Source organism: Meriones unguiculatus, chromosome 3 (genome assembly GCF_030254825.1).
Source record: "Meriones unguiculatus strain TT.TT164.6M chromosome 3, Bangor_MerUng_6.1, whole genome shotgun sequence".
Classification (NCBI taxonomy): domain Eukaryota; kingdom Metazoa; phylum Chordata; class Mammalia; order Rodentia; family Muridae; genus Meriones; species Meriones unguiculatus.
Window position 1 is genome coordinate 174,786,274 of NC_083351.1, and position 12,569 is coordinate 174,798,842.

Sequence of the window (12,569 nt, forward strand, 5' to 3'; positions counted from 1 at the left end):
AGAAGGATTGTAACAGCCGCTGTGGGAAATGGAATGGGAAGCTGAGGAGACATATAAGTGAAAGGGCTGCTAGGCGAGAACAAGAGCCCAGCTGAGGATGAAGCTCATAAGCCTATAATGGAGAAAATCAGCATGCTTGTGCGATGCTCAGCTGGCTTCCAGCAGGAGAGGGAACACAGCCAACTGGGTGGATCTGGATGAGAGAACTGAGCTGCAAACAAGCCAAGGAAGAGGAGGAAACATTTGATGGTGCATGGCCTCAGTCCTCCTGGTGTCAAGTTTAGGTAGGGAAAAAAATATCAGGTGAGCAAAGTCCTCAAAGGAAGAGCCTGGCAGACAAGGTCCTTGAAGAGGTACAGTGACAGGAATGTGAGGAGAGGGAAGCTTCCTGAAAGACAGGGGATAACATCAACATGACAATTTTAGTGACAAAAATAAAAGTATAAATAAAGAAGAGAACAGTTCAGAGGCCCAGTAAGTACACATCAGTAACTAAAAGAAGCTCATGTCCAGTGACATACACAAGTGCCTTTTCTGATGGTGACTTGGACTCTCCCATGGTAGACAGGAGCTTAACAGGCAGTGATACAAGGCGAATTCATAGCTTGTGACAGGCAAAGTGAAAAGCACTTGACGGGGTCAAATATTTTAAATAAATTTCAATCCCACTTAGGACAGGATGCGAATCTGATAGATGAGAGCAGAGAGCAGACAAAAAGAATGCTAGAGCTGTCACTACGTCTTCCAAACTGAAAGATGCTTCAGCTCCTACAGTCAAATCTTAGATGAGCAAGACAGCTCTGAGCTATGGACGGAGCGCCATGTTGTACCAGGCCAGAGGCAGGGCTCTGTGCGGACACAGGGACAAGCACCTTCCCTTGATGCTTTATAGAAAGACCCTTTCAGCCCTGGATCCTTAGTTGCAATGTTTATAATTCCTCAACTCCTATAAAACGAGCACGCCTTGTCTGCAGGTGGAAAGGATGGTCTCCTGGAGCGGTAAATAAGATCCCCACAACCCTAGAAAGGGCAATCATCATCTGTTACTCAGCTTACTTCAGCTGCACTGGGGAAGCTGAGCCCTTCCCCTGAGAAACTTCATGTTTCTGAAGATAAACTGGACAGTGCAGAGGTTAGCATATACATAGCACGTGAACACACATGTTAAATTTTATATGTATTGAATGCACATCAGTGCTAAGAATTACTCAGGATGAAGGCAACAGATAAAGGAGCACCGCACAGAGATTTTATTTTAGAGATGAGGGGATTTGTTTTGTTGATTGTAGAAGACAGGGAGGGCCCTTTGAAGCAAGAATCAGGGTCACCTAACCACTCCATCTCAGGGACTAAGACAGAAATTATAAATAAATACATAGACTATAAACTAATTATTTCTTCTGAGAGACCCTAACCCCCATAAGTCAAACATAGGTTAAGTGCATAGTCATTTATGGACCACTCTTTATTTCTGACAAAAAAAAAATCTGTTTAGGCCACAAATTCTTGTTAATTTTTAACCCCAGGAATGTAGATTAATTAAAAATTAACTGAGGAATAGTGGAATTTGGAATCATTGGCTATTGTTCACGTTAAACCCAAACATAAACTTTTAGATAATATACTACCAACCCCATGAGTATCACCTATTATTTTGACATTATACATTTACACATAACAACTCACATACTTTATAGTAAACACAAAATTATGCATATTATATGTAATATTTTATAAATATATTTTTCACTTCAAGCATTGTCCCATCAAATCTCTCCCTATTATTTCTCAAAGTACTGCATTTTTCTCTGTGAAAGTAAAGAATGATATTTACAAGTCTTACCCATTAATCAAGAAAAGTTTAAGTAGATATTTGAGGTCAAACCTATACAAAGAGGCCAAGAAGAACAGCAAAGGTGGACAGAGAATAAAAGTCCTTATTCTGTTCTATTGCGCTTAGGGGCCACTTCTTCAGACATCCACAGGAATGGGGATAATACTTGAAGCTCGATGCACCTTATTTCAAGAAGGTTGCCACTGAGCATCTGTATTGCACAGTGAATGCAAAATAATGAATGCAGAATACATTGCTATTCCACATGCAAATGAGAGCGCAATCACTTCCCTGGTCAAGGGCTAAATATAAATGTGTGATTAAGCTGAGTCACTTAGGGTAATGGCTCCTCAGAAGCTGGACGAAATGCACCCGAGGACTGTGAGTGACGCTTCCTGAAACAAAAGAAAATCACTTGGGAACCACTCATCCAGTCTCTCATTTAATCAGGAAGCCTGAGGCTTTGGGGGAAAACTCTGTCTGGTTTGACCCATCCATGCTCTTGCCCCTCAACCCATGACCATAAAATGTCCCCTCTCAGACTGTCATCTTAAAGATGATTGTCTTGGTCTGTGCACATTTGTACACTATGCTGTAATTTAATTTGTTTGTTTGTTTGTTTGAGACAAGGTCTCACTGTGTAGTTCTGGCTGTCCTGGAACTGTAGACCTGTCTGTAGACCAGGCTGCCCTTGAACTCACAGAGATCCAGGTGCACCACCACACCCAGCTGTTCGTAACTGTTTGTAACCATTGTTTGTAACTTAGGTATTGTAAATAAGACTGGTCAATGGGAAACAAAAGCATCCCAGGTCCTTCCTTACCAGACTGGCCTGTGGGAGTCTTAGTAGATCATTCCATGCCCAGAATCTGAGGATTAAGCAGCAGTTATAATGTAGGCATGGTCCTAAATTACTTGTTTATCATTTTTCAATTTTCTATTGTTAAAAATATATACAGGCCTAGCTCCCTCAAATTTACTTAATCGTGAGAATTTTATGTTTATTGCATAATCATGTCACTAGCTCAAAACACTAATCCAAGCCTCCCCTGGACCTGGAGGCCGCTGGCACGGTTAGCTCATGGCCTCCTGAACACTGCTCTTAACGCTCATCTCACAGATTGCTTGGCAATTTCCAACCGTCAAGTAACGGAGAGTTCCCGGCTTGAACGGTGAAGCACCATGATCTTCGTTGGTTTTGCTTTGATGGGTAATCATTTTATCCCTCAGAAGTAGAAGGTTCCAATTTATTCTAAAAGATTTCACATTATCTTCATGAACTAGCTCTCAATGGTGATATTTTGGTTCTATGATCCACAGTAAAGCTTGAAAGCCACAGCAGCAGTTGATTCTTTTGAAGATATTTTGGCATTACTTTTGACCCCTGGTGTTAAATAACTAATGCAGCAGTCGAAGGAGGAGAAAGTGTAAAAAAATTAAGTGGCAAGTGTCAGAGGACTGGAGGAGTAGAAATGAGATTCCATTTCAAGGAAATGAAGGGCCCGGGGACTTGGTGGCTGAAGTGCCTGTATTCACACACTTAGACTCGAAAACAGAATTCCTCTTGGACACACACACATACACACACAGTTCTATGTTGGCACATTCAAAAAATTGATGGCATCTCTTTCCCAATTGGTTCCTCTGTGTTTTATTCCTGTTCCAATGTAAAGTTAGTACAAATAAATGAACAGTCTTAATTAGGAATAGTGCTTCCTCAAGATCCAGTTAGACCACTCCTAGGCATATATCCAAAAGAGGCTCAAGTACACAACAAGGACATTTGCTCAACCATGTTTGTAGCAGCTTTATTCATAATAGCCAGAACCTGGGAACAACCCAGATGTCCCTCAGTTGAGGAATGGATACAGAAATTGTGGAAGTTTTACACAATGGAATACTACTCAGCAATTAAAAACGAGGAAATCATGGAATTTGCAGGCAAATGGTGGGACCTAGAAATGATCATCCTGAGTGAGGTATCCCAAAAGCAGAAAGACACACATGGTATATACTCACTTATATAGTCCTATAAGATAGGATATATATACTGAAATCTATCCACCTAAAGAAGATAAACAAGAAAGAGGACCCAGGGTAAGATGATCAATCCTCACTTAGAAAGACAAATGGGATGGACATTGGATGTAGGAGCAAACAAGCAACAGGACAGGAGCCTACCACAGAGGGCCTCTGAAAGGCTCCACCTAACAGTGTATCAAAAGAGATTTAAGATTCATAACCAAATCTCCAGCAGAATACAAGGAACCAAAAAAAGGGGGGGGGAGTTAATAAGACCTGGAGAGGACAGGAGTTCCACAAGGACCAAATATACCTGGGCACAGGGGTCTTTTATGAGACTGTTTCTCAAAAAAGGACCATGTATGGATGCAACCTAGAGCCTGCTCAGATGTAGCCCTTGGTAGCTCAGTATCCAAGTCGGTACCCTAATAAGGGGAACAGGGGCTGTTTCTGACATGAACTCGATGGTGGGCTCTTTGACCACCCCCACCCCCTGGAGAAGCAGCCTTGCTAGGTCACAGAGGAGGACTTTGCAGCCAGTCCTGAAGACACCTGATAAACCAGTATCAGATGGAAAGGGAAGAGGTTCTCCCCTATCAGTGGACTTTGAAAGGGGCAGGGAGGAGATGAGGGTGGGAGGGTGGAATTGGGAGGGAAAGAGGGAGTGGGCTTCAGCAGGGATACAAAGTTAACAAACTGTAACTAATATTAAAAAAATAAAAATTAAAAAAAAGAACAGTCTTTTAAATTTATCTCCTCCCCAGAGACTACAGTCATATCCAGCCCTCAATTTTAAGCAGTCCCTGTATTCAGGATTATATGGAATATTTAAGAAACACACATGTGACCGTTATCATGAGTGCAGGGACAGTCTGTGGATTCCAGAGACAGGCCCGACTACAGACATGTGCTGGGTGTGAAGGGGATCGCTATCTACAAAAGGAAACAAAAGAGAGATGAGAGGAAGAAAGGTCGGTAGGGAAGCAAGGCCAACTAAAGGTGAGCTCTGTGGGGTAAAGTGCACTACAGACCCACATTGCAACCAAGCAAAGACATCTTCATGCTAAGGTCGAGAAGTCACCAGGAAGAACTGCCCACATCTGTCCACAAGGAGTGTGCTCCAACTGCAGGGTTCACACATCTGTCAGAGCAGGGCCTGTAACGCCCCTTCCTGGTCTGCATTTTGCCCTTTGCTGAAATGAATGTGGCTTTAGTCCCCTTGGCCAGAGGGGACTAAACACCAAGAAAACACCAAGAAAACACCAAGGGGACTAAACACCAGAAAACACCAAGGCTATCATTTTTGAAATGCAAGGGTATTTTTGTTTGGTTGCTTTTGCTTTTTTTTTTTTTTTCTTTTCTTTCTTTTTTTCTTTCTTTCTTTCTTTTTTTTTTTTTACTGATACATTTGTTCTAAAAATGGGTTTAAATAAGTCATTGGTAATCTTGAGGCAGAAGAGCATGACAGAGAGTGAAAGTCCAGGGCCCCCTGGAGTAAAGGCCAAGAGAAGCCAGCAGTGCAAGACAGACTGGAAAAGCCTGGATGGAACCACTGCCACTTACAAAGAGGTGCTCTAGAGTTCACGAAGGTGGTCTGTGGTCCATTGTAAGACTAAAACTCACATCCATGCATGGATACTTAAGATGCTGTTGAGATATGCAATGCACTGACTTGTATACAGAACTACCTGTGCCAGATAGAGCTTGCGGGAGGAACTGAGCCCCCAAGCCCCACACAGCACAAAGCACTCAACAAGCCTGTGCTTTGATATGTGCTTTATGCACCGCAGCTGGAAACTCTGTCCTTGCTCTGGCCTTCTTCCTCCGCTGGAAGAGCATCCTTCTCTAGTAAACTGTCTGAACTTCTGCTACACCCTGGTTTTTCTGTCCGCCTCCTTATTCTAGGGGACAAGCAACCAGAACCCCTCCGAGGATGTCCACAAAACCCAGCGTCCTCACCTGTTATCAGTAACTCTACTTAAGGCCAAAGATGATTTACACCCCTTAGAGAGGAGAACGAGAACACCCAATGTCCTGTGAAACATACTGCAAAAATCTTAGACCAGGATCTTTAAGTCTTCCAATGATGACCTGTTACCTTGCTGAACCAAATGCTACTTGGACCTTCCCCAAAGGTCTACCCCTGTCCTGTCACTGGCAGTCCTCATTTTCCACGACAACATTATTAGAAAAAATGAAAAATAAAACTACCCCAAAATGTATCGGACCTAAGGATCTTCTGAAGGAAAACTTCCTCTTGTGGATATTTTACAGTTCTCCAGCAAAGTAGCTCGGAACTGCTGTTCTCACCCCACAGTTCAATAAGTTTGGGGGCTTGCATCAGTCATCTTTTATTTTTTAAATTGTTCTGCTATTCTATGCGTATGGGTGTATATGTCTGTGCACCACACACATGCCGAGGGTCACAGAGTCCAGAGGAGGACATTGGATTTCCCAGAATTGGAGCTATAGATAACTGTAAACTACCCTGTGTCTGCTGGGAGTTGAACCCAGGTTCTCTGGAAGAGCAGCCAATGCTCTTAACTGCTGAGTCATGCCCAAGCCAAACAACAGATATCTTCACGTCAGGCTCGTAACTGTCCCGTGTACATCAGTGCCACTGCCACAACTACCACTCAATAACTGCTCAAAAGCAATGTATCTATTATCTTACAGTTCTGTAGATCCAGAGCCCTGCGGGGGTTTCACTGTCCTAAAATCAAGACGTAGGAAAGTTGAGTTCCCTCCCTGGGGGTCTCAGAAAAGAAGCTGCTTCTTTTCCTAAAGTTGGGACTAACGTCTTCACTCAGCAATAAGCCATTTCTGGCTCCTGAGAGCCAGTACCACTCCTGGCTCAGGCCCTACCTCTTCCGTTTTCAAAGTCTTCCCTGTGGCTAGTTCCCAATATTTCAAGTCTCCTCTTCACTCTTCCTGCTCATATGCCTCTGGCCTGCCCCTCTGTCTCCCTTTCATACTTCTAAGAACTGGTGTGAAGGAGTTCATGCAGGGCAGGACGGAACCTGGAGGCAGGAGCTGATGCAGGGGCATGGAGGGTGCTGCTTACTGGCTTGCTCCCCACGGCTTGCCCAGCCTGCTTTCTTATAGCCACCAGAACCCCTAGCCCAGAGGTGGCACTGCCCACAGTAAGCCGGGCCCTCCCACATCTATCAGCCATTAAGACCGCCCACAGGCCCATGGGGGTGGAGTGCATTTTATTTGCTGAGGTTGTCTCTTCCCAAATGAGTCTAGCCTGTGGTTAATTGGCACAAACTCGCCGGTGCAAACTTCAGCAGTCACAGAGGGCTCACACATCTTGAGTGTCCGGGAGCCAACTGCCCCTGCCTTCAGTTGTTCTTGCTGTGAAATACACAAAAAAACTTTTCTAAATACAGTACCAACAGCAAAACACTCTCATCCTTTGGATCTCTTTCTTGTCCTTGTGTTATAATTTTTGTTTTCTGGTGATTTGAAAAAAAAAATCATAAGCCAGGTTGCATATTGTTAACAAGTACATAATGAATAAACAAATGGTGCTTATAATTTTATATTTTCAATATATGTGTGCTCCATCTGATATGTTTATCTGTTTGTATTTTGTAAATGAATATAGCACACTCTCTTCAAAAGTACAACAAATCCATTCTACTCACCAAACTATTCCCTGAGCCCCAGAGCCAATCGGCTTCAGGTTCTGGTAGCGCTTGAGAACTGTGAAGGTTGAGTCTCCGACTTCCACACTGTAGAACTGGTTGTCTACTTTGCTTTTGCTCATGTTGTAATGTTTGGCAATATATGACACATCCACGTGTTTATCGAATCCCTGTCAAGAAGAACAATGAGACTTGAGACAAGAGCAGTAGAACAATGATAATGGATACTGAGAAGTCTTTTTTTCCCCAGTGATTACAAATATCAGATGTAGCACATAGGCTGCTCAGTTTCGAAGTGGGTTTCCTAGTAAGGGGAACAGGGGCTGTCTCAGGCATGAACTCAGTGACTGGCTCTTTGATCACTTCCCCCCTTGGTGGATGCAGCCTTACCAGTCCACAGAGGAAAATAATGCAGCCAGTCCTGATGAGACCTGACAGACTAGGGTCAGATGAAAGGGGAGGAGGACCTCCCCTATTGGTGGGCTGGGGGAGGGGCATGGGAAGAGAAGAGGGAGGGAGGGTAGGACTGGGAGGAGACGAGGGAGGGAGCTACAGTTGGGATACCAAGTAAATAAATTGTAATAAATAATAAATAAATTTTAAAAAAGAAAAACAAACCAAATATCTGGCCATATCTCATCTAGTTCAGCTAGCTCACATAGGGAATGCAATGTATTAGACCCTGCCAGTTTATTTGAAATAAATGAGCCTTAAACTGCAAACAATGTTTTCTTAGTATTAAAATGTTTAAGGCCTGGGGATATTGATCATATAATATTGTGACCTAATAACAGAATAAACAAAACCCGCTTCAAAAAGAGAAAAATGAAATTTGGTCACATGATCATTTCATCCCTTTGAGACAAACAAATACTGAAGATACACTGACTTCAGTGTGCCTTAGACACTTATGGATTCAAGAAACTGAGGAAGGTGTTCACAGAGGCAGGATGAAGATGCTCTCCCCTCTGCAGTCCTCTCCTTAACAAAAGCTGAGGCCCCAGACATGCAGGACTCTTATCCATGAGGTGTATTTGAATTGAGTGCAGTTGACGTCATTTTTTCTCATTAATACCCAAATTTCTACTATCATCATTAAGTGCTGAAAATACTAGATTAAATAAACATTTACTTCTACGACACTCTATTTTGAGGGTGATTAGAATTTGCATAGATTGGCTATTGCATTTCCTGTTTCTCTATGGAGAAGTTCATCTGTCAATCATACTTGGCAATTAAAGAGTTATCCTTAAAATTCCGGATGAATATTTACACACGACTTACAATAAGGAGCTACTACCTGTGATTATAACTTATTCATAAACGCTCTTACGTCACACTTTACTACACAGAGAATATGGACTCTCTAGTGAGAGGGTCCATACGATAACTGACTTCATGTGGCAAATGCTGATGGATCCCTACTTAATACTCAGGTCTCGATTTCGCTTAGGTTTTACACACGCATGCTCTCTGTGTAGTGTTTCCAACACTTGAAAGGCAAATCATCTTAGCCAGCGGTTCTCAGATGTGGCATCTGCGTGTCGGAGGCGTTCAGGCGGGAGAATCTGGTCATGTTACCTAAAGCAGAAGGGAGCTCACATGCTTCTGGTTTGTGAAAGCATGTTGGGGACCCTGCAGGAGTTGGGTATTTCCCCCATGACAGATAATTTTCCACATACACACTATGAGGTTTGGATGTCTAGACAAAGCTTTAACCCTACAGTGCTTTGCGCCTAGAGTTTAAACCAATGTATAATTGTATACATATTTGTATAATTTAACACGTTAACTTTTCTGATTATCAGTTCTCCCATAATTTAAAAGGCTTAATGTCTCTTAGGCTCTGGACCTCTAAGTTGGCCATACAACCATTTTTTCCTTGAAAAGTTTTGTCATCTCATGTCTAACTAAACAGTTGAAATGGAAGTACCTTTTAATTTATGCCTGAATGGAATACAATCTAGGCAGGGTGGTGATACAAGGAAAACTGAGTGGGGATGATTGAAACTAAGCTAGAAAAAGCTGCAAATCTTCTGGAAGATTCTGGAGGCCCAAGACAGGTGAGGCAAACATAGAGCAGGATGGACATGACAGGCTGCAGCCTATGACACGTAGCGGGCACAGTGGCAGCATTCGGGACAAATGTGGGCACCACAAATACTGGTGAAATCTTTGGATTAGAGATCTGCATTGTTTATGGAGGAAGCAGAAAACGCAGATAACTTGCCAATGTAACAGAAGTCCCGAAATCTGGAAGGTAGTCTATGCAGCACCGCACAGGAAATTAAACAAGACCGCTTAAAATCAGGGTGTTGCAAGCCAAGGAACAACAATGGGGTTTAGAAAATAGGCAGCAGCTGTGGAAAACTGCAGGCACAAGAGCAGAAGTGTTTAAACTTTCCTGGATTCTCAACTCAGTATCATGGACAGCTCTCCAAACCACTGTCATTTCTACAATAAACTCGTGGTATGAGTAGCCCCGGAAGTCTGACCTCCTTGCTGAGAAAGATGAAGTCTTATGGAATTACAACATTCAATACTTTTCACCTGCAAGATGAACGAGGAACGATGGACACCCGCCTAACGTGACATTTGCTGTGTTCTGACTTTTTGTGGCCACCCCCCTTCATATTTGGAATATCGCAAAATCCTGAGCACAAGTTAGCTTCATCCACTGTAGATGCTCCGTTTCCCTCCACACACTCTCTTGTTCTTCTCATTGTTGACAAGCGGTGTTCCTGAAGTACTGCATGTCTGTCTAGTCACAGGTGTGTACTAACCAAATGTATGTGCTAATCACATGTGTGAGCTAATCACACATATATACTAAGCACATATGTACTGATCATACATATGCATTAACCTTATGTGTGTACTAATCAGTATGTACTAGTGACAAGTGCATCCTATCCAGATGTGTATACGAGTCACATGTATGTACTTAACATATGTATGTAATAATCTCTTGAAGCATATTCCATGCTCCAGGCCTGACTCCACGAAGCCTCAACTATATCCACTTGCAGGCTCTGTTGTGGTTTTCTAGCTGCGATTTCCATTTTCCCGTGAGAGTTGAACAACCTGCGGGAATCCCTCTCACCACTTCAACGCATATTCAAAAAAATGTAATAATTCATACAACTTCTTTTTCAGATTTACCTATGCGATACTTAAAACTGCTTAATCTAATATTGATGATGTGCATACTATGGGTTAGCACTGGCAATGCAGTAAGATAAAGTTGTAGCCTAGAATGAAGATGATGAAGTGAGTAGTTAAATACAGATGGTGCATTCTTTAGGAGAACAAAGTAAATATTCTGGTAATAAATGGGAAGTAACAACTTTTTGTCTGCATAATATTATCATTAATTCATTCAAATACTATGCATAAAATAACAAATATATACCAAGTCACTGGTATAAAATTATTTTTATTTTATTGTTTAATCAGCATATATTAATTATGCATAACGGATTTTACTGTGGCATTTTCTTCCATGTGCATATGCATTTTGATCATACTCTCTCCATTGCCCCCTGTCTTGTCCTTCTCCCACTTCCGTGAACCATCTCTCTTTTCCCATCTAGCCACCCTTCTCCTCTCATGGCTTTTCTGTGTGACCCACTCAGTTTCACTGGGGTTGCCTATAAACATCTTTGGTGAAACTTTATTTACAGTGACATGTGCATCTCACCAGTGGGTACACCTTTGAAGAAAATGTCTCTCCCTCACCATCAACCATCATCTGTGCATAAACCCTCAGGGAGAGGCAGAGCCCCGAGAGTTCCTCCTGCATCCATGATGGGGTGTCGACAGGCCAGATCTTGTGGAGATCTTGTTCAGCCAACCAAGAGTTCAAGAGTGCAAAGGTGTGTCATACCCACAAGTTAGCACACCAGACTGCTCCTCCTGTTCTTCTGGGCTTTACATTTCCTCCCATCCCCTTTCCATGTTCTCTGAGCACTGGAGACTATAGTTCAGATGTCTCATTCATAGATGAGCATTCGATAGTTATTCTGTTTTTTACCCATTATCTCTGCACCCACCATTAACTACTACAGAGAAGCGGACAGCGGCACTAGTCAGTGGGCAAACACTGGTATTTAGGAGGAAATTTGACAGGGATATCATATTCACTGAGCAAAACAACAGCTTCCCACAAGGGCCCATAAACCTCCCCAACCACAGGCTTTTGACTGGACTTACAGTAGGAGACATAGTTTTCCTGCAGTATGGCTGGCATCAAAGCCAATTAGAAAGCCATTGGTCACCTGCAAGGCAGGCTTGCCACTATTGCCCCAAAGGGCTCATCAGAGTCTTGCCAGTCAGAATCATTATACATGGGGTCCACAGATGAGTGGACAATTCACCATTCGCCCCCAGCAGCCAACATCACACCTTCTGGCACTATGCAGGCTAGCCAGAGGGAGGAAATCCCCATCCCAGCTCAAGCCTGATTTCTCTATGTCCTGTGACTAAAGACTGTGGCATCTTCAGCAACAGGACCTTCCCAACTAGTTATCATGAACAGCTAAGAGTGGTGGCAGTTGCCTGTGGTGTTTTGGGAGCTCGGTGGCCCTCCATAAAAGAAAAAAAAATTCTTTAATGGGTAGGACTTACAGGCCTGTGATATGAAAGTAGAAGGGGGAATACTAAGACTGGAAAAGGTGAAACAGAGGAAAGGGACAAGACATGTGGGAGAAAACACCCTATGAATTAATGCTGCTAATGTTTCAGGACATGTTTGATTAGTGTTTTCTCGAACGAAGAGCCATGGGCCTCCCTTTGCACCAGTACTTTGATGGAGTGTGTATGCAGAGCACTGGCTGAGCTTGATAAAACACAATCCTATATACACACCCTGGAGTTTTAGATTTGGACATCTGTATGTATCCTAGAAGCACATAGATATATACTCACACAAACACACTCACACACATACCACATACATATACAACACACACACACTCATACACATACAGAGCTACAGGCATACCACATACACACAAACACACAAACACCATATACCACAATATCTCTCTCTCTCTCTCTCTCTC

General features: G+C 42.8%; 1 protein-coding gene across 6 annotated transcripts in view; it reads right to left on the reverse strand.

The window, feature by feature from the left end:
• The window catches only part of Mapk10 (mitogen-activated protein kinase 10), a 270,735-nt gene that overhangs the window by 106,362 nt on the left and 151,804 nt on the right, over positions 1 to 12,569 (reverse strand). For all 6 annotated transcript variants that reach the window (XM_060381043.1, XM_060381047.1, XM_060381042.1 and 3 more), the window contains one exon: positions 7,507 to 7,676. In XM_060381043.1, the coding sequence (XP_060237026.1) occupies positions 7,507 to 7,676 (170 nt within the window). The remainder of the gene's footprint in view (positions 1 to 7,506; positions 7,677 to 12,569) is intronic.